At 46.3% G+C, this 27,974-nt stretch overlaps 3 protein-coding genes across 3 annotated transcripts in view; 2 read left to right on the forward strand and 1 right to left on the reverse strand.

The window, feature by feature from the left end:
• Positions 1-3,208, reverse strand: part of mmy (UDP-N-acetylglucosamine pyrophosphorylase mmy) — a 79,665-nt gene extending 76,457 nt beyond the window's left edge. Inside the window, exon 1 of the mRNA XM_084576743.1 lies at positions 3,070-3,208. The gene's annotated coding sequence lies outside the window, so the exon portion shown is untranslated. The remainder of the gene's footprint in view (positions 1-3,069) is intronic.
• Cdc50 (cell cycle control protein 50A) overlaps positions 1-18,094 on the forward strand; it is a 46,012-nt gene extending 27,918 nt beyond the window's left edge. Inside the window, exons 3-10 of the mRNA XM_084576744.1 lie at positions 3,090-3,316; positions 3,776-3,909; positions 4,004-4,138; positions 6,329-6,521; positions 7,236-7,364; positions 9,438-9,644; positions 11,503-11,668; positions 15,454-18,094. Coding sequence (XP_084432870.1) covers positions 3,090-3,316; positions 3,776-3,909; positions 4,004-4,138; positions 6,329-6,521; positions 7,236-7,364; positions 9,438-9,644; positions 11,503-11,668; positions 15,454-15,496 — 1,234 coding nt within the window. The 3' untranslated portion in view covers positions 15,497-18,094. The remainder of the gene's footprint in view (positions 1-3,089; positions 3,317-3,775; positions 3,910-4,003; positions 4,139-6,328; positions 6,522-7,235; positions 7,365-9,437; positions 9,645-11,502; positions 11,669-15,453) is intronic.
• A 4,665-nt stretch (positions 18,095-22,759) lies between these two features.
• On the forward strand, positions 22,760-24,211 carry LOC146181750 (uncharacterized). The gene has a single exon (XM_084575843.1). The coding sequence runs from the start codon at positions 22,808-22,810 to the stop codon at positions 24,209-24,211; it is 1,404 nt and encodes a 467-aa protein (XP_084431969.1). The 5' UTR covers positions 22,760-22,807.
• The last annotated feature ends 3,763 nt before the right edge of the window (positions 24,212-27,974 follow it).

Below are 27,974 nucleotides of genomic sequence, written 5' to 3' on the forward strand. Positions count from 1 at the left end.
CCCTTTTCTGAAGGGTGTGAGTGTAGACAGACAAGGGTGCGATTTTTTTTTATTTTTTTTTCACAGTGTATGTTATGTAGCCGCGGGATCTCTTAGTGTAGGTTTAAAGCGCCTGGTTGGACCAATTTTTTGGTGTAGCGCATAATCACTCCTGACAGCCTAATGCGAGTCGGAACCCGGCGTGACGTCATCGGGAGTCATATGGTCTCGTAGTATATACAGTGTATACGCATGACTATACTACTAATCCATCCTAATCCGCTTCTTAATCCATCTTCTTATTTCGCATTTACAGCACGTAAGCACCTCCGTAACTTTTATGCGCCTGTTTCCGGGTGTGTGGTCGTTTTCCACACAGCAGAACGACGCATCAACTGCTAACAAAAAAAAGAGAGAGAGAGAGAGAAAAAAATGCGTATTCTGAAATTTTTCGACCATTAGATTCAAACTACGTTGAGAAAAAAAACAACTCCGTGAGCACAATTTGGGAGCGCGGCTGGTTTCGGCGTCACTGAAGATGCTCGCGAAAACGAGTGGCGATACTTGTGCTTCATTTTATGGAATTTCCTAATTTTTAAAAGGTCCGTTTTCGGCGACAACTGCAGCCTTTCTGATCAGAGCGCAATATTCTGTCGATACGCAGGCCAACTTCAATTTGTTGTAGGGTTTCCGCTGAACGTTACTTGCGGACAGTGGACGCTATGACGCTGCACTCGTGTTACATCCCTAGTGAAAAAACCCTATGAGTAACAATAACCTCATACAGATTTCTCATACTAAACTCGTACAAACCTCATATAATCTCATATAAATATCATTCAACTATGAGAAATATATGAGCTTGTATGAGATTTGTATTAGTTTAGTATGAGAAATCTGTACGAGGTTATTGTGACTCATAGGGTTTTTTCGCTAGGGATACTCATAGCATTGGCAATTTTGCGGACAACTGTCTCCCTATATAGGTCCCTATTTCCGTAGTACGGTGTCCACGTCACATCTGTGACGTTGAAATCGGGAAAAGAAATAATGCTCAGTAAATTTAGCTGGCGAGCATTGAGTTATTAAATAGTTTATACATAAGGACTGCAGAAGAGGGGATCATTGTTTTGTACTAGAGGCTCATGTAAAAATACCTCTATGACAGAAAACAAAAAGTAAAAAACGCACGTAAACGTTTTCGTAGGTGCTTGCACTGGTAAAAATCACTGCCTTCGTCAATTTGTAGTGTTGTTATTAGAGCCGAGGGTCACAAATTAGGGGTCAATGATCAGACTGAAACAAAGAGGAGTTTCGATTGAAGAAAAATCTAGTGCTAAAGTCTGGCACTTAATTCCTAGTAGCTGGCACCAGCATTGACAATGAAGCCGTGCTGGCTATATATATAGCGCCTTCAAGATGTCTTAGTTTCCAGATCCTGGTCAATAACCGCCGATACTCCTGAATTTCAAGGCTGCTCAATTTAAATATCTGACTTCTTCCTAGCCATAGTTCCATATTTATGGTAATTATTTGCTGCTCCTAATGAGCGCGAGGAGTTAACCACCAACTCACTTTCATCACTGACGTTGTAGTGTAATTCTTCGTTGCCCAATCGCATTCTCCGGATTATTGTCGTTGGACAACGAAGAATTAACGCTGCACGTTGCGCGAGAAAGGTCAGAATAGTGACTACATTTCTGTTATGACCGTACCCCGGACCGGATACGTTGCAGTTCTGGCTTCCAATGTAGTCCGTCACATTCTCCGGATTATTGACCACAACCATACACACTGTATGCACGGATTCAAAAGGAAAACATAACATTGAAATGTTGTCTTTAACAAGAAAACGCGTGCGTTTTGGTAGCTTTCAAGTAATTGTGCAGTTACGCTCGAAGGAAATAGCACCGCATGTATATTATACTGAGTTAGCAATTAATTAGTCGCAGTTTTATAAACCTCAGAGCCATTGCCTCACATCAGTGCCAATTGATTTGACAAATATCGAAACGCACTAACCTCATCATAGCTAGATATGAACTAAATTCTAAATGGTTTGTAGGGTTTTACGTCCCAAAGCAACTCAGGCTATGAGAGACGCCGTAGTGGAGGACTCCGGTAATTTCGACCACCTGGGGTTCTTTAACGTGCACTGACATCGCACAGCGCACGGGCGCCTTGCTTTTGGCCTCCATCGAAAAGCTGCCGCCGAGGCCGGGATTCGACCCCGCGTCCTTGGGAACAGTAGTCGAGCGCCGTAACCAAATGAAAGCATATGGTTTTATATGGAACTTAGAATACGCAACCGCTGGGCCGTGATTGCGCTGGCAGCACTTAAAATGCGGAGTAACAACACTCGCAGCTTCTGCGTTGCTTCATTCGAGGAATCGCTATTCGTTGTACACGATTGCTGACACGTTCACTTCAAGTATTTTATTTCGTCGGCTTCTAGTAAAATCTGCCGTCCTACCTTAATCCGCGTGACTCAGTCTTTATCGCATGTAATTTCCAGACGAAAATCGTAACTGGTCTAAATGGTTTAAGGAACAATTCCCAGTTGATACCAGTTAGATCCTGCAGTTGGATCCAACTCGAATTCAACTGGGATCTAACTGGTATCAACGGGGCATTGTTCCTTAAACCATTTAGACCAGTACGATTTTCGCCTGGAATACCTGACTGTATGCGTTTATTTGAAACAGAACACTTAGTATAGTGCCTAAACAATTTTACTCCAATATGTTCTCGGTTGATTAACTGACACGTACAGAAGATACGTAAAGCGGAGTTCATGAAGGAGGGAGTGGCAATCTTGCATGCGCTAAAATAACCTGGATATTCTCAAAATACTGAGAAAGCGAAAACAGCTCAAGCTCTTTTGAAGACCGGCGACGCTAACGAAGACCGGTCAGCATGAAATGTCAAACCTGCACATCGTTTTATGTACTGGTCGGCATGCGTTATTCATGGGAATTAAAGAGCGGAGTTTCATGCCTCGTACTGTCGGCGCTGTGGCTGGGAGCTTGCCAAGCGCTCAGTCAGGAACGATCGGCGAAAGCCGCTCGAGAGGGAAGAAGAAACGCCCACCATTCCTGTCTCCACTGCAGAACCCGTCAGACGCCTCCATCGGGGCCTCCGGAGAAGCAGCACAGAGCAATGCAGAGAACCACGCTCGCCGATGAGATCTCCGAGTCCGACGGGACGACCGCCGCCGCCGGAAGTTGTCACGATCCGTTCTTGTCACGTGGTCTGCTTGACGTCACGGTCAACATCCGGCGTGGTCGGGCGGCCAAAAAGATGTCGAACCCCGATCGCAAGAGCAAGAAACCGTCGAGTGAGCCGATTTGATTTGCTGTTCATTGAACTGCGTTTTGTTTAATGTTGCGGCGCATGGTTAAATTGTTGTGACGCGATTTTGTTTCGGAAAGTGTTGGTTGGCATTTGAAGGCTTTCGAAAGGAAAGCTAACTCACTTTACGTTGGCTGGTCTCAAACTGGGGCGTGATTATTGTGTTCGTGGTTACAAATGCTATCGTTGCGACCTTATCTGACACCTTTAAGTGAACGTTTCTCATTCACCGTCTGTCTAGACAAGAACTGGAACAGCGGCTCGGTTCACCAGCGTTGCGCAGCGTAGTTAATTGAAGCAATCGTGCTTCTTGTGCTTCAAGATAAGGCGAGCAAAGCGGAAGTCTGTGCAATATGCATTGCCGATGGCTGGCTCTCGCTGTCGATTTTGCCACTGTAGACCACCAGTTAATTTCACAACCATTCTATGCTGTGTTTGATCTCAGGCAGCGCTTTCAAGCAGCAGCGGCTATCGGCATGGCAACCCATTCTGACGGCAGGAACGGTGCTGCCGACCTTCTTCGTAATAGGCCTTGCATTCGTTCCCATAGGAATCGGTCTGCTGGTTTCGTCCAACGAGGTAACGTTGGCGACCCTACTTGTGCGCGAAACCTGCGCCCTACTTTTCCCCCCCCACATTTCTGACGCGCACGTTATGAAACTGTCTCTAACAGGTTCAAGAGTTCCAGTTTGATTACACAGAATGCAAGGAAAAAGACAAGAACGTCACTTGCGCATCTGTGATACAGAACGACATCACAAAGACATGCGTTTGCCTGGAGCGGATAACGCTTCCCGAAGATTTCAAGGTAAGCGTGTGCATTGTAGCTTTTCTTTCTAGCGCTCGATCATGTCTTCATCGTGCTGTCACGGCGAGAGCTGACGTCTGAGCATATTATTAGAGAAAACGTTTGGATATGCAACAGCTTAGATATCGGGATGTTAAACGGCAATCCGACACAGTATGTTGAAAATCAGCATTTGAATTCGAAGGCAACCGTCTTCTCTGATTCTGGAATTTGCTCTGTTAATGTAACAATGCCCAAGTTTACTGCGGCCATCTCTGCAGCGTGGGTATGAAATATATCAGGAGGATGTAGATTGTAGGGCTACTTGAAGCCTTTTGTATAGATAGCACAGATGAAAGCGACAGCAGTTGATGTGCAGATGTATGCCTACATATCCTTGATCTTAGACTGACCCCCAAGCATCAGCACTGCTGTCATAATTCGGAGCAGCCTTGATGTGGTATAGTGCGCAGGTTTAATAAATTGTTTCGTGCAATGTGTTAAAAGGTCAACTTGCTTTTTGCTTATTGTGCTGCCTGCAAATGTCTAGCTGTGGCTGTGTGTTATTGCACGTAAGTCTATAAGGCTCAAGAATAAGGTGTGTTTTCAGGAGTTGAGAGGGTTATGTTCATGGCTATATATATCGTACAAGTGTAAGTCTTTTCACATAGACCTTTCCAAAAAGTTTTCGAAGGGCACTGCCATATTAGAAACTCGACTGTGCTCAGAGCACAGGTTTTTACTCCCAAGCCCACTTCACAGCCTAGTAAAACCAGTCTCTCTGAGGGTCATGAAAAGGTCTATAGAAAGCGCCGAATGTCTGATAACAATGCGGCAGTACCTCTAAAGGAATTATGTTATGCTTTACAGCTGGTGACCAAGTGTTCTGTTTTCTTTTCTTTTTTTTTCTTTTTTTGTTTTTGTTTTTGGTCGTTGTTTCTAGAGCACTAACCGGCATTGTGTTTATTGAACTTTGCCTTGTAAGCCTTTCAAATTTTATAAGATAAGTTCAAATATGGTGGTGGGTAGAGTTGAGACTAATATAGTGAGGATCCTCAGTCAAGTGTTGTTTGTTTAACAAAAGGCTTCTAGAAGTAGGTGTCTAGCAGTAGGTGTCTGCACCTTTTAGGCAGTGAATTAATGCAGTACTAATTACTAGGAGAATGCTAAAAGCTTTCAAGACTAGAATGGGCATGCAGTTCTCGTTCACAGTATCAGCCCTCCTTGTCTCTTGACGTTGAAGAAACAGAGCAAAAGGTCTTGGCAGCCATTGCATCAAATGCGTCTGCATTGTGCAAGACCAAGTTCCAAAACATAACCACTTCTTTGTGACTGCTTACAAACACGCGTGAGCTAAAGCTCAGATGCATAGCTGGTTTTTTAAGTCTGCATTTGATTAAACACTTGATCAAACTGGACACCTGATCTGAACAAATTAGACGGTAGCCTGAATGATTTGAAACAATGGTTTAAATGAACTCACAAAAGAATAATTTCTTAAATCAACATTGACGGGAATAAATTCAATTTGTGAATGCAAAATGTTCACGAAATTAAGCCCACATCCTGCTGCATTCCCCTCCACACTAGTCACACTGATAGCCTGTAAGCTTGACACAGTTCATGTGTTTGTATGAAGTAGAAACGAAGATAAGATAGTTGTTTGGTTTATGGGGTTTGATGTCCCAAGGCAGCTAAAGCTATGAGAGATGCCATAGTGGAAGGCTCAGGAATTTTCCACCACCTGGTTCTCTAACATGAACTGGCATCGTACAGCACACGGGTGCCTTGCTTTTCACCTCCATCGAAAAGCAGCCACTGCGGTTGGGATTTCATCCTACATTCTTGGGCACAGCAGTCGAGCGCTTTAACTACTGCATCACCACGGTGAGGCCCAGAAAAAACGAGAGACATAACATGACCTAACACATAGTAAGATATTTCGCACTGCCTTAACACAGTGCTCATGTTCCATTCTGTTTTCTATGTTATGTAGATGTTTCCTTCATGCCATTGCCTGATTCTGTGCTGCCCGCCCCATGCGTAGGGCTCGACATCCAGGCTGGCAGCATGCAATAAATAAATAAAACACAAACACAGTTCTCAGATTATCTGCAGGTAGGTCAGGGTGTCTGTTGTAGCTGAAAGTTTGGAAACAAATTTTAGCACCAAAACTGGCAGTTTTAAGAAACCTTTCCTTCTGCATTGCAGTCAGAAGTCTACGTGTACTATGGGCTGACCAACTTCTACCAGAACCACCGAAGGTACGTCAAGTCCCGGGACGACACCCAGCTCCTGGGCAGACCTCTTCAGACAAACCCCGACTGCGAGCCCTTCGCACAGGACCCTAAGACGGGGGAGCCGATTGCTCCATGCGGAGCCATTGCAAACAGCCTCTTCAATGGTTGGTTCTATTCTTTAAGTGCATTGTATCGTTTGTTGCCAGAATTCTTGTTTTTATATCTTTGCTCCCTCTGCATTTCCGAACAGCTTCGTGGCCAAGAAGTTGAATTTCCTGCCGTAAGCTTTGAGCTGCATGAACCATATTTTGGAAGCATTGTCACAGTTGCAGGGCAGAGAACCTAGCAGCTGTACAAGTTTGCTTGTTTATGTGTTTGGATTGCTGTGTGGTTTGTTGAGTGACTGGGCTTCTAATAGGGGCTGAGTTGGAGGTAACCTCGGAAGGGAAGATGCATACACAATATAGACGATGTTGTACTAAACTGTGCAGGCCTGGCTTCACATCCAATTTGCAGTAACGGGAAGCTGTGATAATCATACTTACGCATCACAGGAAGCACAAAAGCATGTTGTCATGACAGTTCACAGCATTTTAGTTAGGTTTCATTCGGGCAATTTTAGAAGAAAAATTAGCAAAAAGTTTTTAAGGGTATGGTAAGGCAACTTTGTAACCTTTTTCAAACTGCTGCAAGAAAAAAAGGACTAGAAATGGGGGATTTCGGAAAAATTTTCAGTTTAACAGTGAAACGTCACTGCAGAAATTACTCCTTTTCTTTCTTTTCTTTTTTTTTTTGTCCATTTGTTAATTGTATGTCATTCACTCTGGATGCGGCTGAAACATAGCCTCTTGCTTTTTGCTTTCCTTTCTACAATTCAGATACATTGAACCTCAAGTACCGCCATAAGCAGGACCAGACCAGCAGCGAAGACCTGTCTGATGTGCACCTTCTCTTCGACAAGATCGCCTGGCCCACTGACCGTAGGGTCAAGTTCAAGAACCCCCCAGGTTGGTGATAAGATGGTCGTGGAAATCCTCCGCTGCTTTCTAGGCACACCCCTTGCTTCTTGAACAACACTGTGCGCTGCAATGCTGTGCCGCATACGATTCACAACACACTCAGTGTGATGCTAACTCAGTTGTCTCAGCAGTGCAAACCTAGAAATCCTGTAAAGTTGTCCCTCTAGCATCCAGCATAAGAAGCAGAGCACCCTGAATCCTTGTGCATGCTTGCAGCTCTGTGTTGAGGTGCACTGATGTACTGTGAAACAGGAACCTTGCTTAGTTTGTGCACTGCTGATGTGTTGCAGGTCACTTTGGCTGATGATTGGTAGTGGCAAGTCAGCCTGTCTGCCGTAGCTTGTAGTATCTCTGTGGGCGCGGTTTGCAAGAATTGCCTCTGTGATATTGTGGGCCACCATTCAGTACCTCTTCCTTGTGGAAAGGCTGGTGTAATCTTCTCAGAGTCTTGAATAGGAGGGTAGATGGTGTGTTAGTGCTTAGCAGAGCGAAAGGAGTAAGCACAGATGGTAGCCAGAATTTTCTGAACCTTGTATGAAACCACAGTTTGACTGGCTAGTGATCGGTTTTGTTGGTAGATCTACTTCGATGATTTGGCTGTCAGAAACGTCACAGTGCTGAAAAATAAATTGGGTTAAAGCCATCACTTTCAGTCTTAACCTGCAGTGTACGGCAACCAAGTCATTGCTGCCTGATGCCGTTGTCTAATCGTGCGCAAAACAAATAGAGGTTCAAGGTCGTCCCTTGTCAATGTATTCTGCATCATCAAAGCATGACAACTTTATTTCTGTGACTGTTGCCCGAAGCCACGGGCAAAAAGTTGGCTACTGGACAGGATTCGGAAAATGCAGTCTTCCACGGTAACCGTTGCTGAGCAGCTTTAATCTTGCAGCGGGCAAAAAACACCACCGCATTAAGGGGCAAAACGGGGACGGGCTGCTTGCACTCGCAGGTAATTGTATGGGTCATTTGAAGACAGAAGTTTTCTACTAGTATTAGTGCGTGACCTAATGCGTAGATGTACTACAGTTCCAAACCATGCCTCCAAACCATGCCTCCAGGAAGGAGGGATTAGATCAAAAAATGTAAATGGTAGACAGTGTGCATCTGATCGTCACAGTGTTCACCATAGTGGACGAGATAACGAGAATGTAGCACTGTTATTGCATGCCAGGGTTTACTTCTGTTGGCTCTGTAGCCATTGGCCAGGCTCCACAAACACAAAAAAAAAGAGTGTGTGCGACACAGCCATGTTGCGTGACACATGCAGTGTTGCAGTGCTTGCTGTCATCAATTGTTTTGCTGTCACTAAATGTAATGCACCTTTGCCATGGCACTAAGAGTCCATTTAACAGTGGCCTGGAAACATTGACGGCAAGCTCCTGTCTTTTTGCCATGTCCGCTTTTTGAAAACTATGTGATTACTTGAATATCATGCCTAGCCTCACTTCCAATGATAGCCATGCCTAGCATCACACCTAGCATCACTTGCAATGATAGCCATGCCTAGCGTCACTTCCAGTGACAAAGTTGTAACAGAAGGAAAGTCTTAAGACAGCATTGCTCTAAGAACACAGGTGGCAGTGACACCGCCGGGGTGACGCAGTGGTTAGGACACTCGACTACTGTGCCCGAGGGCACGGGATCGAATACTGGCCTCGGCGGCCACTCTTCGATATAGGCAAAAAGCTAGGCGCCCGTGTGCTGTGAGATATCTGTGCACAATAAAGAACCCCAGGTGGTCGAAATTTCCGGAGTCCTCCACTACGGCGCCTCTCATAGCCCGAGTAGCTTTGGGACGTTAAACGCCACAAAACCAAACAGGTGGCTGTGGCATGGTTGGACAGTGAGAACAATATGAGGTCATTACTGCTTGTCTGTAAACCTTACCGCTTTGTTTCGCTTCTCTAACAAGAAGAGGCAGAAATGACTGCTAGTAGCAGCGAAAGGTGCGGAAAAGTGCCTCTGAAGCAAATCCTGAAAACAACAATCATTTTTTTTTTTTTCTTTTTCTTCAGAAATAAAGCACTGTAGTGAGTGTAAACGCTGTCTCCTGTGCAGGTATGAATTTCAACGGCACGGCAAAACCTCCGAACTGGCCTCTGCCGGTGCAGGACGTTGGTGGTTTCGAGAACGAGACTCTCATCGTGTGGATGCGCACGGCCGCCCTGCCGACCTTCCGCAAGCTGTACGGGCGGGTGGACCACACGCGCGAGCTCTTTGTCAGCTCACTGCCCAAGGGGGAATATGACCTGGAGATCGTGTACCGTATCCTTTCATGGCTATTTTCAACAAAGGCTGTTCGTCTGGCTCTGGCAGAATCTTAGCAATGCTCAAATGCTGCTCACAGGCAATTTTGCCAAAGAAAGTGCCAAAGACAAGTCTCACTAGTAGTCCTGACCACCTTTTGAATGCATCAGATTTGTGCCGCTGTTAAGCCCTAGTAAGTGCCAAAGACAAGTCTCACTGGTAGTCCTGACCACCTTTTGAACGCACTCAGTATGTGCCGCTGTTCAGGACTCGTCCAGGTTTCACTGCCCTGTGCAAGTGGCATGCTAGCTGAAATAAAAAAAAAAAATTAAAGGGTTGTTATACTGCATTCAAGGGTCCCTGGTGATTCAAGTGTTTCTCTCCATGATAGAAGAGGTATCTCATGGCCTCTTTTCCCCGCTGCAGTGGCTCAGTAGTTGGGGCGCTCGACTGCTGAACCCAAGAACGCGGGATTGAATCCTGGCTGTGGCAGTCGCTTTTCTATGGAGGCGAAAAGTAAGGTGCCCATTTGCTGTGCAATGTCGGTGCACATTAAAAATAACCTCAGGTGGTCGAAATGTTCGGAGCCCTCCACTACGGCATCTCTCAGAGCCTGAGTCGCTTTGAGACTTTAAACCCCATAAATCAAACCAAACCATCATGGCCTCTTTCAAGGAGAAGCCTGCTTCAATAAAGAAACAAGCTTGTGGTCCAAAGGTTATTTATGTCTCTCTCAGATGTTACTACTATATGAAAAGAAAAATGGCAGTTTGACAGATGTATAAATAAACACAACTAGACGTGCGAGTTAAGATTTTGTAATGTTGCCTTAAATGTGTAATGTCACGTGACAGTGACTGTCAGCCAAGCATGAGCATTCAAGTTGATCGAAAAGGAAAAAGGGCAGCTGATGAATAACAATGTATTGTTGTGATATTTTGTGCTTCAAGTGCAGGAATGCGAAGGAAAACGTGAGAGTTTACATGAGAAGAAGCAAATCTACATACCACTGAGCAAAATGTGCCATGAAGAAAGGCACTGTAGCTGTGTATGCAATACCATTCCTGTGCAATAGACGATAGGTTTTACATACTTATTTGTCAAGGAAGGAAAAGCTTTTTTCGTAATGCAAAAATTCCTTGTACCTGCAGTTTGAGATGTCTTGCTCTCCCATTTAGTCTAAATAACATTAACTTTAGGACACACTGTTCAGCGTTTACCGTGCGCCTTTGCTTCATTTTGTATATTGCTTATAAAGCTTTGTAGTGGTAAAAAGGGAGTTAAAAATCGGGGCAGTTTTTCTATGCACTTTCGTTTGACACTACATGCCGCTGAGCGCGAGAAGCATGCTATACATTGCTGTTCTTTGCATCTCATTTCCTCTTCGCACCTTGTTACTCTTTAGTATCACTCTTTGTTACAGTACCCTTTCCGTTCGCTCTTGCCGCCAGGAAGTTTGGTGCTATGGAATGGTTACTGGTATCCCAGATGAAGCCATTTAATGGTGTAAAATATACCTTCTCATATAGCACTCTGCTGATAGTAGTAGTGAAGTGGACCACCCAGCATGCATTAAGTTATCTGAATGTGACTAGAGGCATTGACTAAACTCTATGGAGTGAGTGCAAGAAATGAACATGGAGTTTGTGGTGCATGCAGCAGGCTCTGAACTCCTCGAAACCTCGGGGACGCTTTTGCTCCCCACAAGAGACACTTGAGTCTGCCCTCGTTATTTGCGTTAATTGCAATTCTCAATTGATTTTATTCATTGGCTAGTATAATACGAAAACCGTATGAACTACCATGTGCAAAATGCACAAACTCCTTTTTGCGCTAGCACTTTGTGCGTCGTGTTTTCCTGAACGGTCTGTGACAGGCTACCCGGTGACGCCGTTCAAGGGCAGCAAGCGGATCATCCTGTCCAACACGTCGTGGCTGGGCGGACGCAACCCGTTCCTCGGCATCGCCTATATAGCCGTGGGCAGCTTGTGCCTGGCCCTGGCCTTCGTCTTCCTCGTCATCCACAACAAGTTTGGCAAGAAGTGCGTGGTTGGGTTGCTGGGGCAGCCGCCGCTGTGCCGTAGTAGGGCATGCCCTGTGCCGTCACGTCGCCGCCGCCACCACCTTCTCGGTGGCAGTGGCGCTTCCGCCTTTGGGCCGTGCTTTGTGCATGTTGCTGCTGCACCCAAAGCAAGCTCGCTTCATCCCCGCTTCCTGCCTCTCTCTGAGCCACCCGCATGACTGACCCCTCTCCACTGCTCGTCCATTGGTAAGCTGTACCGCTGAGAGCTCTCCCATCCACCCAGCCATGTTTGCCTGCGTTTCTACATTATAGAGTGAAATGTAAGTTTTTTTAGCACAGTGGTGCTCGATTTCCTGCTCTCAGCTGTACAGACTCGCAGAGAGAGGGGAAGAGAGGTGAAATCATGCCCTTTGTAACGAGCGGGCCTCGTTGGAAGCCCAGGCCAATGTAAGGGAGTACAAAAATGCACTAAAAACCTTCTATTCAAGCAGCACCACCTAGAGGCAGGTACTAGGAGAAATTTTTCGACCGGGGATGGGGGCGCAGTTAAAAACGCTCGGCCCCAGGGATTCTATGGCTTGATGGATTAGTACTGCGTTCACGACACATTGTTTCAAAGCCTCTTGTTTGAAAAAACTTTTCCTTTTTCATTTTTTTTTTCTCTGCACTGTCAGTTAAGTGTGCAAATCGCCTGCCAGTTTTCTAGGGTGAATTCTGGCTTTTAGTTTGCATTCTGGGTGCTATTGAGCCAAAAATCTCCGTTAAAGCTGTGAGACAAGCCAGGAGGCAAAACTGGAAGTTGGGGTTCTGTATCGGTGACAGAACCGAATCGTGCTCCTGTGGTGCAATGCTGCGCATTTCACTGGAAACCTGTTCTACTATTGCACTTGCTAAAACCTTGCATCTCTCGTTGCTGTTTGCCAACATGGAGCATGTAAGCCTGTGTGTTTGTGTGGGCGGCACTGCCATTTTGTTCCTTCATGATGCCTGTCCCCTTGTTTGTGGTAGCTTGCTTAGCGCTTTGTCTGGTGAAATGTTCATAACTAAATGCTGCCGTTTACATGGTGGTGTGTTCGGGGTGTCCCGAAACTACTGTACTAACACGACAGTAAGGGTCCTGTTTTTCAGAAAATTCATTGGCGTCAGCATTGTGCACGAAAAGTCACGAGCATGCCTTTGGTAGGTGGTTAGGTGACATCCAGGCACTGATTCATGAGCAGGTTGTGTGACGAAACGAGACTACCTAGCGTGGCCGAGTCGGCAAAAGGTGCCACCTTGAGCAGCTCCTCTGAGATGGAGGGCGAGATAGGAATCGAACCCACCAGGACCCTTGGATACTGGATCAGACACATTACTCCATATGCCACACAGGCATGTTTGTATGGCTTGGTTAATGCAGGGCCTTATGTCTATGTCGGGTGGTCCTTCATATAAATCTGGTAGCTCGTGACTGCGTTCTATGAGTTTGTGTGGGATAAAACAGGGACAGATTAAATGATTAGTGACTAAGTGTGTTGCAAAGTGCATTTTCACAAACAAGGGTCCGCAAGAGGACCTGCAGGTTGTACCCTTGAAGGCGGAGTTTAAGGGTCTCCTAAGTTTTTGTTCCGCTTTGTTGGCAGGAGGGTGGTTGCTGAAATTTCTCTAGATATTCCCTTTACTGTATACAGCTGCTCATATTGGAGGCATTGTCTACTTCAGCACATGCTTCATCAGAGCCAGTGCACTGATATAGCTGTATTCTTGGGCACAGCTGAGACAAAGTACAAAGCAAAACATAGCCCTCGTCTCGATATTTGAGTTACATGTCAGCTTACAGCCCTTGTCAAGTATCGCAGTGGCGGAATGCTCATTAAGTGTGAGCCTCATGGGATCACTGATATCTTTTTAATTTATCAATATCTGCTGTTATCTCATTGCACGACCATAGCGGATTCAGAACAAAGCCACTGCTGAGAAGCAGTCCCCTCAGTGTAATCAGACAACCCTAGTGCTGAAACAGTATCCTCACTGCTTTCTGCCTTTGCATGATGGAATACGTCTTGCTATTCTTGCATTGTTATGTTGCATGCAAATTCGCACTTCACTCTTTCACTACAAATGCACTGGTATTTGGTCCTCTCTTGTGTTCCTCCTGCCATTGTACTTTTTTCTTGTATTTATTTGCATGGTGAGAAATTGTGGATTGTTGCTTTTTTCTGGGGTCTGTATGGTGTACCAATCGCACACATTTGATTTGCGCTTCATATTGCCTCTTGTAATTACAAGCTCTCTTTAAACTGTCTAGAGCTTTTCCTCTTGAAAGCAAACGTTGCCAATAATTTTTTTCCCCTGGTTCCACCTCTCACTTTGTTAAACTATCACTTCTTTCTACTAACAGTGACTCAGATGTTGATGCAGTGATGCAAAGGGCTGATCAGTTGCTGATCAGTTAAAAGTGCTGACACTCCTGCCAAACACAGTAGGTCTAGATGTTTATAATTACTAGGTAGGCATTAGTTTACCTTTACAGTTTTCATATCACTGTGGCCTAGCAATTTCAAGCTATGCATAGGTTTTCTTTCTGCCCACAGCACAGCGTATTGTTCTGTGTGAATTGTGTCAGTTTTAACTACTGAGCCATTTATTATTCCTGTAGATATCCATTGATATTTGCTGCTTGTATTTAGGCCACTAGACATGATGGTGGAAGGGTGGGATCTTCACTGATGTTAAAGGGTACACTGGCAGTTTCAATTTTTTTAGATAATAGCATTATATTTCTTAGGAGTCCTCTCTTGCCAGCGCAAAACACTTTTTTTAAACGCCAAGTAGGAAGTGTGTTAAAGGAGTAAAATTCAGGAAACTGAAACCTCAATTGGTTTTCGACCACTCTGTGACATCATAGATACCGTTGCATTGTGGTCATGGCTGAGCTAGTGACTAAGTAACAGCTCATATCATCACTGTTTTTTTTTTTTTTTAATTATCAAGAATACCAAGAATAATAGAACAAGCTATAGGTTTTGACCTTCATAAAACATGCAATGAACATCAATGAGCAGGCAAATTGTGATGTCCCACATATGTGAGATTGCGCATGTAAATCGCTCGAACGAGGCTGCAGGGAGGGAAATTCTATATATTTAGTTGCTCTGCAACAAATTTTGCCCCTCGACTGCGCAGTCGGTTTCAATGTGTCGAAAGACTGCGGAGAATGTACTGCGATAGTTTCAGTCAATTCTTTGGAGTTAGAAAAATAAGATGCCATATTTGCCCTTCGAACCAACCATGAATCCCATAAAAAGTGAGTCTGGGTCTATTAGTTTTCTCGCGTGCCAGACTAGCAGGTTTCACAGAAACGCGAATTTCTTAGTAGGAACGGTGTTATGAATGTCAGGTTTCACACACTTCTTTTTGGCACTGCCAGATAGTGACAGCCTTGCGATAAATCATTTCTGACAAACTGCAGCACTGTGAGCTTCGTAAGAAAACCCACTTTGTTGCCTCTAAGAAAGAAGAAGTTGGCAGAGGAGTCATTGCGGCCAGCTATCAAGGCGTACATACTTGTCGTGTCATGCCTGGCACCATTATGTCAACCACTCTTGCACAACATGAAAATTCATTCATTGAATGGAGCGCTCCATAGCTATAGAAATGTGACTTTCTGCACTAAACAAATATAAAAAGGCACTCTTTAAGGGTGGGTGTAGAGTTCTAAAGAAATCCAGTGCTGAAGAGTTGGATCTTTTGACCTCTTAAACTCAGATTCTGCCTGACGCAGACTACGGCTTGCTGATTTGGCTCTTAAATTCTCATTTGCAGCACACACGACCTGGTGAACATAACCCAGAGAACGCCGTACTGATGGAACAACCGAAGAGGTCGTCGACGTGCCTAACGCATTCCACTTGCACCGGTTAGGCACCTCTGATCTCCGGATGAGAAGAAGCCTTTCACGCAGGACCACTTTTTCACTGGCAGCTTCTGAGTGAACCCCACGGTCAGGCTTGGCTACCTTTGGTGGCGTTTTGGGAAGTCTTGAGAATTGCAGTGGGATGGATCTGTGCCAGCATGTTCACAGTAACGCTTGCCTCTATTGTTATGCATTTCTGCTGTGGCTTTATGTGAATGTTCTTTGTGCAGACGCTGCGGTCCGAGTAATTCCGCCATGATTGAACGCTTGAAACATTAGCCTTTAGTTTAAAGGGTGAGAGAGAGATTTCTTACCGTGGACATTCATTATTTTCAACTTGCTTAATGGTGTCCACAGAAATAAGTGTGACAGATACTGCGCCTTTCCCTTCCTGTGAACCAATTATTATTATTAATACGAACTGCCAGCCTGTTCAAACAAACTGTTGTACTGGCGCCTTAGTTAGGTCCACATCTAATGAATTGAAAAACTTTCCTTCGGTCTAAAAAGTTTTTGGTCCAGTTCAGGAGCCAACTGCATAATGCGGCGCTGCATGGTTATAGGAGATATGAACTACGGTCAGATAAAAAGCTTATTGATCTGCTGGCACTTTTGATTTGATTCGCTTTGCAGGTTGTAGATATCTGAGTGTTTTGTTGTTCGATTAAGAACCCTTTATAGAAACTTCACTACGCCATGTGTCAGCCAAGATCAACCTGTCCGACCGCTCGACCTGTCTGGTGACCTTGACTTAAGTGTAGGTGTCCACCATTCAGAGGTGTCCACCCGAAAGTATGCTGTTCCCTCCTATGCTTAAGACCTAATTTAAAGAAAAAATCTATTTTTAAAAATCGTGGATTGAAAAGTTGACGGCTACTCTCAAGGTGAAGCTTGAGCGTACCCCTGATTCAGACAGTCAAACCATGCATAACCATGCTTAACGCTTCTTTCACTTGTATCACTAAGTTCAAGCCTCGCTTAAACCCTCACAATTTTTTAGTCTCACAGTTTCTGAATCGAGCCTTGACTGTTCAGTTGATATGTTCTTGGGCCAGTTGAACTTACATTCGTTCAGCCTCATGCAGACCTGGTTCCAAATATGTGCAGGTACGTTTGGGGCGTAATTCAAGCCCCGCACTGTTCTTTGCTACACTAGCTGCTCTGGTTTTTGTAGATTTTGTGTATATTTTGAACAATTGTAGTCCTTACACACAAACCACTGGACAGGATGGGACCAGCACTAATGGAAGTTAAGAAGGGTTCTAGGTATATTTAAAGAAGGCAAGGTAAACATAAAGGCCAAGTATATGCAGTAACAACGGCTTTGCTCTACAATCTGCTGGAAAGGAAGCCTGAGCTTTGTCCGTCACAGATTTGCATACAGAGTCGTTTTGTTTGTTTGTTTTGGTCAAATAAGGCTGCATGCTTCGTGTCAGAAACAGGCATTGGATGGGCATATAATCCAGGCCATGGCTGAAACTGCATAAAACCCTGCAAACATGTCAGCTCTTCGTGCAGGCCGATTCCGCTCTCATTCCCTCAACTCCAGTAGATAGCAACACTTTCGATAATGACGCGGAGTCTGAACACATACTCAGCTGACTGCTCGTGGTTCACTTTGTGGCCTCCCGGTGAGAAGAGAGCAGAGCGCATGGCAGGAAAGCGTCAACATCCATACCTCAGCAGACAAAAGTTTGTGTTAGCTTCGAAAGACACATCTGGTGTTCCACTACCATTGCATGCAGTTCAACCTGGCTATGGATGCCATACTGGGTAGTAGGCTGTGTGTCCTACCCCAAGAAGGTGAATAGTTTGTGTTGTTACTGCCTCATAACTTCTTGCTGTTTTAATTTTGTAAAATATTTTGCACTATTTTTTGCAAATTAGGAACATGCACCAACTGACCCAGCTGCTAAATGTTTGTAATAACCACTTTGTTTTTAACACATTTTTGGGGAATCGCTGCAATTTCACTTCATGTCTAACTGTTTCTGTCTTCATCGTGGGACTGCAAGGGTGTAGGTCATAACTTTACTTTGTTGTATGCTGTGGGAAGGAAGTTTGTTGTGAAAATGGATATTTTGTTTTGTCGGGCCTCGAAGCATGAGTGTGTTCGACAGTTATGGGCGAACTTCTTTCCTTTCGTACCATTGAAACTGTGGTAGGGGATGTTGCAATGCAATTGTTGTGCTTCAGAAGCTGCCACTGTTCATTGACTTAGATGTGCATTATTCATGTGGGCTTTATTGGAGCCCACTTGCCTTGTTGTGAATAACGTGTATGTTGTGAGGGCAGAAGTGTCTAGTCAGGTATCTTGACGGTTTTTTTTGTTCCGCGCATTCATGTGCAGGCGATAAGTACTTCACTCCAGCTTTGCATAGGGTGAGTTTTTGTAGTGTTTGATAACAATTAGCTGACGAACTTGTTTGTTAAGCACAATTGCTGCTTGATGCGGTCTTTCCTTTGCCCTTGCGTTTCGGTATTCGTTGATTTTTGTAAATATGTTGTAATTTATTTCACGAATAAATCAAAGACTCGTTTCTTTACAGATTTTTGTGTATGCTGTTTATTCCTTGACAGACGTTCGGATTGTTTCAAGGGGGCTTAGGAAACACTTGTGCATTCTTATGGTTCTGACAACATGGTCAGGAAATGTCAAAAATCAAGCTTTAGAACAGATTTTTCACAGGACCTACTGGCAACCAGTAAGGAAAAGTCCAGTATCCATTCTACATCTAATGTGGTATATGGTTACTTCTTTTTCTAGCTGTGGTTATGTGCAAACACTGCAGTTTGCTACCAATAAGATGTGCTAATCCAGTTATCCCTCTTGCCTTCCTGCTCTTTTATTCAGTCTTTATAATTGCATTTCATTCATGAATGCCTTATATAACAGGCCCCACATAATACATTGATCACAGAGCATATCAAGACATTAATGTTTTATAATCTATAGGTGCAGTGGCGCTATCTTTGTGCCAAACTAAAAAAGGTTGAGCCATCCTGATAAAAGGTTTGAAAATTGCAGCAGACTGCTCCAGATTTACTGCTCTCGAAAGGGACGAGGCCGTGCAGTATAGTTTTTGAGCCGATATGCTAGCCACCGTTGGTAAAGTGAAATTTCGGTGTGTTTTGCGCTACTGCCCTTTTCTCTTGTTTAAAACACACAAGTAGTGCAGGCGTCGACAAGGAATTCGATCGGCGTTCTTAAGCTCGTGTGCCTTTTGAATCTAACTTCATCAATGTGCCTAGGCCCAGCACGAGTCATGTGATTGAAAATTAAGCTTAATTATGACATCAGTAATTTGAAAGTGTAACCACATTTGCAGTTACAATTTCTGTGTGTAAGGCAAGCTTCATCTGCCACGATATCTTCTTAGCTGAGCATTTACGAGTGGCTGCTCATAGGGAGAGCCCACACCGATGCTGTGCGTGGGTACGGCAGCAACATGTAGACAGCGTTTCGCACTATGCTGTAAACTTTTTGTACCGAATAATGCAGTCATGTTGTCAAGTCTGAAAATCCGGGCAGTGCAGCCGATGGCAAAAATTGCCTCCTGTGCCTGTGGATGCAACTGCATGCTTTGGTTTCATTTTACCGTTCATTTCAGTTATGCAGCATACTGACCCTGATGCTCGGCTGTTTGCTTTAAAAAATTCAGATTGGGAAATGTCGGTGCAGGTTTTGCGCACATTCCAGGCAGAATTTATATGGCCAGCATAAAGGCCTGATCACGAATGGCGTGGCTCTCGGGGATTGCGAAGGTAACTGCGTCCTGGGTCTAATTAATTGCTTCTGCACTTTGGAAGCACAAGTTTATATAAAATGTCGCAAAACTGACTGATATAAATGAAAACTGGAGAGCTTTTAATGTGGAAGTGATTTAATTAAAGCTACGCTTTGCAAAGAAAAATAGCCACACAGAAGCACATAAATTTCAAGTGCTGTTTATGTGTATATGTAAAGTATGTTTTAGTAAATATTGTATGACGCAGTGGTTATAATTTAAACATTCTATGCTTGGGTGGTGGCTGAGTAAAGACGCTAGAATGCTGGCCCTGAGGAAGCGGGTTCGATCCAGGCCGCGTTTCAATGACAAGGTGCCTCTGTAACTGTGCGGTGTCGGTGCACGTTGAGTACCTCAGGTGGTCAAAACTTCCGGAGCCCTCCACTACTGTGTCTCTCATAGTCGGGCTTTTGTGAAACCTTAGACCTTACAAACTCGCATAATTTGCACTTTTTTTTTTGTTTGTCCGGGTACATTTTCAATGCGTTTTAAGTTAAAGCCGCTCAATTTATACCGTTTTTTTTATTTATTTATTTACATAGTCCAAACTTTTTGTCTTGCTCCAACGTGCGGCTGCTGTCGGATATGCTAGGTTTGAGGTGCCCCTTCAATTAATTACCTCGGACGTGGTCCGAAAAGGGAAAGAGGGGAGGAGAGGGGTGATGTTCCACAGGCACCCCAAGGGATCGCTGGCAACCTGTTGCCGCAGTAGCGGTGGTTGGCAGCGCATCGGGTAGTCAAGCCCAGTGCGTGGACGCAAAACTTGTTGGCACGTTTACATTGTTCAGTGAAGAATTAAGAGAAAAATAATGATTGAGGTAGAGGGTGAAAAAGTTTGTTTGCCAAATAGCGAATTTAGTCGATGTAGAGCGATTAATTAGAGGCAAAAAAGTCAAACATCGAAATAGCGGGGACATGCACGACCGCTAGTCACGTGGCATTGGAGCGAAAGTCGATGAAATTGATGCAAAAAGAAGACAAAGGGTTTGAACAGACTAAAGAGCGATTAGTTAGCATGAATATAAACAACGATGCATGATTAAGGGAATTTGGCGGAAAATGTCAAAAAGAGGTGCGCTCGTGGCGTCATACCGCCGCGGTTGCCATGGAGACATCCCTTGCCCTTATGCACTATACACGGACCAGTCTTCGTAGCCTCAGTCAGCATCGCATGCAGGTGGCCACACCAGACCCACTTTTTGCGCGAAAAACCCACCTCACCTGAAGTGAAGTCTTGAATAAGCTCATCGCCCATGCGGCTTACACGCCACGTATTATGGCCCGCTGGCGTCAGTATACAGAGGAAATGATTACGTGCCCCCACTATACGACTCTAACGCGCGGCGGCATATTTCATCTACTCTGGGATTGCCCTGCTTTTTCTACTGGACGTTCCAAGATCGAACCCTATACCCCCTGAACTACCGTTCCCTTCTGGGAACTGATGCTAACACACAAATGATATTTGCCAAGTATGGCTCCCTTAGTGGCTTGGTCAGAGCAATATGATTTGAGTGACGACCTGTGCAAATAAAGAAGATTTTGCCTACTCCCCTTTACCCCCATCCATGGCCATGAGCCTTCAATGAAGGACGTTCAATCAATCAACTGCCTGTGACGTCATGGGAAAGGGGTGTCATCCTAGCGGCGACGTTATGGGAAGAAACGCCGCCGTCAGTGACGTCATGGCATAACTTAGCGCAGCGTGATGTCATGAAGAGGTGGTTGAGGTGGTGGTGAAAAACGTTTAATGATTAAAAAGGGGTGGAGGTATATGCATGAGCCGGATATTTGAAGATCCGGCCCTTACAAATACCAGGTGGGGTCCTATACAGTACGGGACCCCAGTGGCGTCGGCCGCTGCCCGGGCGCGCTCGACCAAAGCCTTTTGGGCCTGCAGGTCATAGCAGCCGAGCAGGGTCGCCTCCCAGTCCTTCCGAGTGGGGTTGGGGTGAGGAGGAATAACTGGGTTGAATGGACAAGCCCACACCATAAGGTAGATGTCCGAAGACTTCTCCGCACAGTGCGGACAACTGCCCGCGAAGGAACGATTAAAATGTTTGAGTGCTGCCGGGCACAGCAGAGTGTTGGTATAGAGACGGAGTAGAAGCCGCTCCTCCGTCTTAGACAGACCTTTGCTCGGACGAGTGTAAAGACTATGGCAAGATTGATAATAAAGAAAAAATATCTTTAAAAGAATACGCAGGTTCGAATTTGAGATCCTGATCTAGGGGGTCGAGATGAGAAGCTCGGAAAGAAAGCGCGCGTGCGGCGGCGTCGGCTGCCTCATTCCCCTCAAGATCCATATGAGCAGGAGCCCATACGATATATGTTCCGGTGAGCGGGGTCCTCGGTATAGGCGCAATTTTGAAGTAGTCGGTAGGCTAAGTATGGAGCCCAGCCTTACTCGACGTTCTGACAGATTTTGAAATCGGTGTGGGTAGCTGCTAGTGCAATGGCGACCTCCTCTACGTGAGTTATGTCGTGGGCGCGAAATGTAAGCCCGTTAACAGCTTTGAGCTGGTGGACCACTGCGGCCGTGTAGCATCTTCCAAGGTGGGGGCCGGAGGCGTCCACGTAGTAAATGCCGGGTTTCGACACATAATGGCGGCCTAGGGCTTCCGCCCGCGTGTTGCCCTCTAGAAATATGACACGTACCCGCCATAGGGGATTGGCCAAGGTGTGGTGTTGTCCACAAACTCAATTATGAGCTCAAGCTTGTCGCAAAGCGAGGTTGTAAAGAATTATATGAATGTATAGCTATTAGAATTGTGAATATAAAAAAAACTAACAATCATAATACTTATAGTGTACCATCGCTTCATCTTTGATCTTTCACGGAAGATATAGCATCACGTGTTCCCTCTTGTAGTTGACGGCGTCCTCGCCACCATACTCGTCAATTTATTCTGTGCAAAACCATATCTGCCTATGTCTAAACCTAAGCCTAACAAAAGAAAAGCCAAGCAAAACGACTCTTTCGCTTGGTTTAACTAGTTTTTTTTTTTAATACGAAGACTTGCTATGTAGCATAGAATGAGACTGCCTTTTAACTAGGTTTAGCAGGTTAAACCTCACCCAGTTTTTTCTTTATTACTATGCCTACCACTATAAATGTTTCTCCAAAACATTTTTCACCCACATTAATTATTAATTGATAATTTACGCATGATACAGGCTAGGTCAGGATCAAGAATTCATTTCTTGTTACTGCACTAAACCCTGGCCAATCCCCCACTGTGGGTATGCACCATGTGTACTGAGGAAATAACAGAACCATGGCCACAATAAAAAAATTTTGCAATCGCTTGTTACATTTCCTTGGGTATTAGTCAATCCCCCATGTGGGTATGTGCCACATGTTTCAAGAGGCGAACAACAATAGCCGCAGTCATGGAGCCGTGGTCGAGCAGCTGAGCGGGAACGCCTATGGGAAGAAGAGGAGGAAGACGAAGATAGCCCCCAGAAGTAGGCCATGAGCACTCATGCGTCAACGCAGAATGACGGGGGCCGTCGGCCTAACCGCCGCTGCAATCCCAAGAAGGGCAAAGGCGTTGGTAGTGGTGGTGACGGTGGCAGTGGAGGCAAGGGTGATGACCAATCACGGTTCGAGGGTGAGGGACTCATGTTCCGGGCCAAGCTCATCGGCAGCCAGGCAGTACCCGAGGCCCGCGGGGACCGCATGTGCCAGGATACTATGACTCGGCTCAAGATGGCTGTCCGAGCGTGCGGCAAGCACAAGCAGCGGGTACAGCTGACCGTTTCCCTCCAAGGAATTAAGATACGCGATGAAAAGACCGGGGAGATGGTGTTCCACCACCCAGTACACCACATTTCATTCATCTCGCTAGATGCAAACGACGCCCGGGCCTTTGGTTATGTCTGCATGACCCAGGTCGGTTGCCACCGCTTCATCGCCATCAAGACAGAGAAAGCGGCCTCCCAGCTGGTAGTGGCTCTGTCCGACCTTTTCCAGATAGTGCTGGAGATGAAACAGCACGAACTGCGCATTGCTCAGCAGGAGAAGAGGCAGCAGCTGCAGGCCTGGACGCCCCACAGCGACTTCTCCAACCGTGGGGAGGTACAAGAGTTGATGTGCAGCCCACAGTGTGCGAGCAGTGGAAATCCCACCGTGCCAGAAACAGCCCCCGTGATGGATGACCTCCTCGACTTGCATTCGGAGCTAGACTGCTGGCAGGAGGGCATCCAGCACATGGATACGACGATAGCCACCGCAGCCACACTGGCGTTGCCAGACCCGTTTGACATGCCATTTGTGTCCGGCCCAGGGCAGCAGCACTTTTATCCCGGGTCCCGTGCCTGCGTGTCCGAGCCCTCAATACCCGTAGGGCTTCCACCGCCTCTGCTGCCACCGCCGCCTCTTGTTGCCCGCGCTTCCCTACAATCCTCCGCCTTCGGAGGACAAGCGCAGCAGCAGCAGAAATACCGCGCCATGCAGCCACCGCGGACACTGCCGTTTGTCACCTTACCGCAGGCGACGGCCTCCCTGCCCCCCACGCACATGCCTTATTTTTTTTCCGACCTTGACCCACTGGCCGAGGGCAACAGCGGCAAGAGGAGCTCTGGTTTTGGGGAACTCAAGAGCCCCTCCAGGACACCCGCCGAGCTGCCCAAGCCGACCAGTGGCTGGCAAACATTTGAGGAGGAGGAAGAAGATGACGGTCCCCCGCCACCCGCCTTTCCGCCCCCGCCACCACCGCTAAACGCGCAGGACGAAGGCTTCTGCAGTGGCAGCAACGCGTCCTCCATGACACCATCCCTGCTTCGCCCGGCCACTGCAGCTACGACTGCGGCCGCATTTTCATCCGATCGCAACTTCTTCAGCCGCTCCAGAGGACAGGATCCCTTTGCGGATTAGTTCTTTGCGAACACCTCCACTTCTATCAGTGAGGACGTCACAGCAAACGCGGGAGTCAGGCCTGCCCTGCTGCCCTGACTGTAAGCACCGTTCACTGCGGCCAATGTCGCAAAAGACAACTGCTCTTCAGCGCCGCTGACGGAGCCGAGAATCTTACCAAATGGCGGCGGCAGCAATATTTCTGCGCACTTTCTCACACAATAATTTAAGTGGCTTCGAGCACCGCGAACAGTGCTCTTGACGGCCCACCCTACCGACATCTTTGGTATACCGGGGGAATATTTCTCCAACTCGCCGGCGCTAGACCTTAGCTGTTCCTTAGAACACAATGCAGGAAACAATGTGTGCGCCCCTCCCCCTTCTCTTTCTCTCCTTCCGCCTACATTCCCCCTGCGAACTCGTTCTCTTCCTCTCTCGAGGTTATGCTTATGTGATGATGTGAAAAGTTTCGATTTCGTTCAGTTATCATTGGTTTGCAAAAGAGGGTGTCGTGTGGCGTTGGTCAGTGCTCGCTCATGCCGCGCTCGAAGCAATCAACGTTCCTCTCGGTGTGTGTGTGTGTGTGTGTGTGTGTGTGTGTGTGTGTGTGTGTGTGTGTGTGTGTGTGTGTGTGTGTGTGTGTGTGTGTGTGTGTGTGTGTGTGTGTGTGTGTGTGTGTGTGTGTGTGTGTGTGTGTGTGTGTGTGTGTGCGTGCGTGCGTGCTCGCAGCTGGAACGGTTGATGCACCCAGGCCAAATATAAAACTTTTTATACTACACTGTTCACACTAAAAATTGGTTACTAGAGCAATGGCTGCAGTGAGCGATGTAGTGAGGGTTTATAGCGTGATGAAGTTGTTTTGTTGCTGTTTTTATTGTGGTTGGTGATGACGTCTTTCTTTCGAACTGCACATTGCAGCATATTACGGCTTTACCGTAACACAGCGGCCATGCAGATGTCTAGAAGACCGCAACGCACGTTTTGTGTTTAAGACGCAAGTCGTATATTTATCTAAGACGCAACTATAGACTTATTCTAATGTGATCAACATATCCCTCTTATGTGTGCAGCGGTGTTGATGTGTGACTACAGAACAGCCTCTGCTTACGTATGAGAAAGGCTACCCGAGCACGGCGGATCCTCCATGCATGCACCCTACCAGTTAAGCATCGTTTCCGTCATTTTCTTGCTACCTTTGTTTCTGCGAATCCTTGGGAGCTGTCCTGTATTGAGAGGGAGGGGCAAGAAAGGAGTGTGGAGGAGGAGGAAAACCTTTTTTTGAGGAATAGGTTTTTGGGCGTGGGTTGGGGAGGTGTTCCCCTCTTCTTTTCCTAGTGGTGAGTTAGACCAACCTGAGATATGTTCGGCGACCTCTTCGGCCCGCTCTGTGACTCTGATTTAAACCTCTAGGTCTGAGCTGAGCAAGTCAGACCCGCAGTATCATTATCCACAGTGAGCTGTTTGTTGACAGTCTATGCAGCAGGGCAAGCCTGGCATGGTCTCGTGTTTGTTGTGACGCCCCTTTTACTGGGAATGGAAGGGTTCACAAAGAAGTCGTCCGCAAAGGGATCCTGTCCTATGGAGCGGCTCCTATGCCCTGTTAAAATACGCGCACTCTTTTCCTTCCGTTTTGGTGCACGCGGAGGCAATGCAACTGAGCATGTGGCCAAGTTCATTGCGGCGTGTAACATGCGCTCGACGCGACTGTCGATAAGGGCGGCAGTAGTAGTAATAGTATAAAAAGTTTAGGGAAATGGGTAAGAGTTAATGGCGGGGTTGGTCGGGTTCTCAGTTCGGGACTCCGTTGGCTGATGCCGATGCCCGAGCTCTCGCAAGGTCCTTTGTGACGCAAGGTCAGAGCTGGACAGGGCACCTCCCAATCCGCCCACGTTGGGTTTTCTTCAAGGGGTATGGCTTGGTCTTGGCGCGCCCATACCATATGGTAAAGGTCTGCTTTCTGGCCGCAAAATGTGCATTCAGCTGAGAAAGTACCCGGAATATTTTTGTGCAGTCTAGCTGGGCTATTGTAGAATAATGTAACCACTGAGGTGACACTCCTCCGATTTATTACTGCGAATGTTTGTCTTGCTAAGTGGACGTGTTGCAGTGTCTCGCGATATGTATAGTGAGGGGCTGGAGGTAGTCATGTCAGGCAAATTCCAAAGGCTGGGGATTCCGGCAGTGTTGCGAGGTCTTCTAGGAAAAAAAGCTATAAAAATCTGAAAAGTTGCCAAAAGAGGAGCAATTGTGCGAGAAAGTGAATATCTTTAACTTTATTTTGCTGCGATACTTGTATCGATGAGTTTATCGATGCAGGGAAAACGATGTCGTCCTATGTCGAAGCCATAAACACCCTCATTCGGTGTGCTCACGATACAGGCTCCTTCTTTCATGAGTCCTCTATGGTCAAGGCGACCAACGAGTTTGGCCAGACTGACCTCTAGCTAGGTGATGTGGATATCCACACGTTCACGCATCGTCAAACGCCCAGTCGGTCGGTTAGGTAATGAAGAGGTGCTGGGTGCATGGCAGGGCACAGATAGCGCGGAGGGCGAATGTGGACGCGGAGAGCAGCACAGCAATTGCTGGCACTTCCCCGACCACTAGGAAAACGAGACATGGTATTTTTATGTAAATGAAAAAAAAAATCTGTACAACCCAAAAGTTTTTATTTTTCTGTGCCAAAAGAATAAAAAAATATTGTAGGTATTTAGTTTAAACATTTATCAATATGATTCGCTGGTCCTTTTCCCGGGTGTAAAACAACTAGAAACAAAAAATTCTTCACCGGAAATATCACAAATCACATTTTGCTACCGGCGAACTAAAACAAAAGCGCACACCATGTACTACGTCAGCATCGTTAACTCTTAACTTTTTCTGATAGGGAGCCTGTGGTTGTTCGTATTGTTATGTCGTCTGCGTACGTTACGTAGGCGATGTTTTCTTCTTGGTCGAGGTCACTGGACTAGCTGCAGCGCGTTTCGCGTACGCAGCAGTTTGACCTTCAGCCGACCTTCAGCAGCATAGCCGCGCGCCGCCTGCTTCTTCGTACGTGTGGTGCACGGAGCGGGTGACGCTACATTCTTCCCCGTCTTGAATTCGCATATAGGTCTGTCGACACGTGAGAAATTTACAGATGTATCGGTAATGCCGTCGGATCCCGAGGTACACGACAGGGCGCAGTGTTGTCTCCCCTCATCTCCAGCCTTGCAATGAAATACCTTGCCGCAAAATTAAACTCGATCCATGCCTGACATTCGATATGCCCTGTATGCGGATGATATCTTGGCAACGGAAGGCAATCTTGGACACATGGAAACATGCGTACAACAGGCAGTGGATGTGGTGGACGCGTACGCTGCATACTGTGGTCTACAATGTGCTCCCACCAAATCAAAATTTGTCCACGTCCGTCCCTCCCCTCGGGACGACACTTCAGTTCGTCTCACACTCCCTTCGGGTCCAATTAGAGAGGCCAAGGAGATCCGCATCCTTGGTCTCTTTATTCACCAACAACGCAGACCGGCCACAACACTAACGAAACTTCACATGTATGGCGGCCAGGTGGGCTGTATGTTCAGCCGGGTATCCAATAAGCGTGGGGGCGCGCGCTACGAAGATGTCTTGCGGCTGGTACATGCCTTCGTTAGGAGTAGAATTCTCAACTCAACCCCCTACCTTCATATGCGCAAACATGACAAGGACAAATTCGAGGTCACGCACCGCAAGTCATCAAACGGGCTCTTGACCTTCCCATTGTCACATCCAACCAGTGTTTGTT

Source organism: Amblyomma maculatum, chromosome 8 (genome assembly GCF_055883805.1).
Source record: "Amblyomma maculatum isolate TAMU_Amacu chromosome 8, ASM5588380v1, whole genome shotgun sequence".
In the NCBI taxonomy this organism is placed as follows: domain Eukaryota; kingdom Metazoa; phylum Arthropoda; class Arachnida; order Ixodida; family Ixodidae; genus Amblyomma; species Amblyomma maculatum.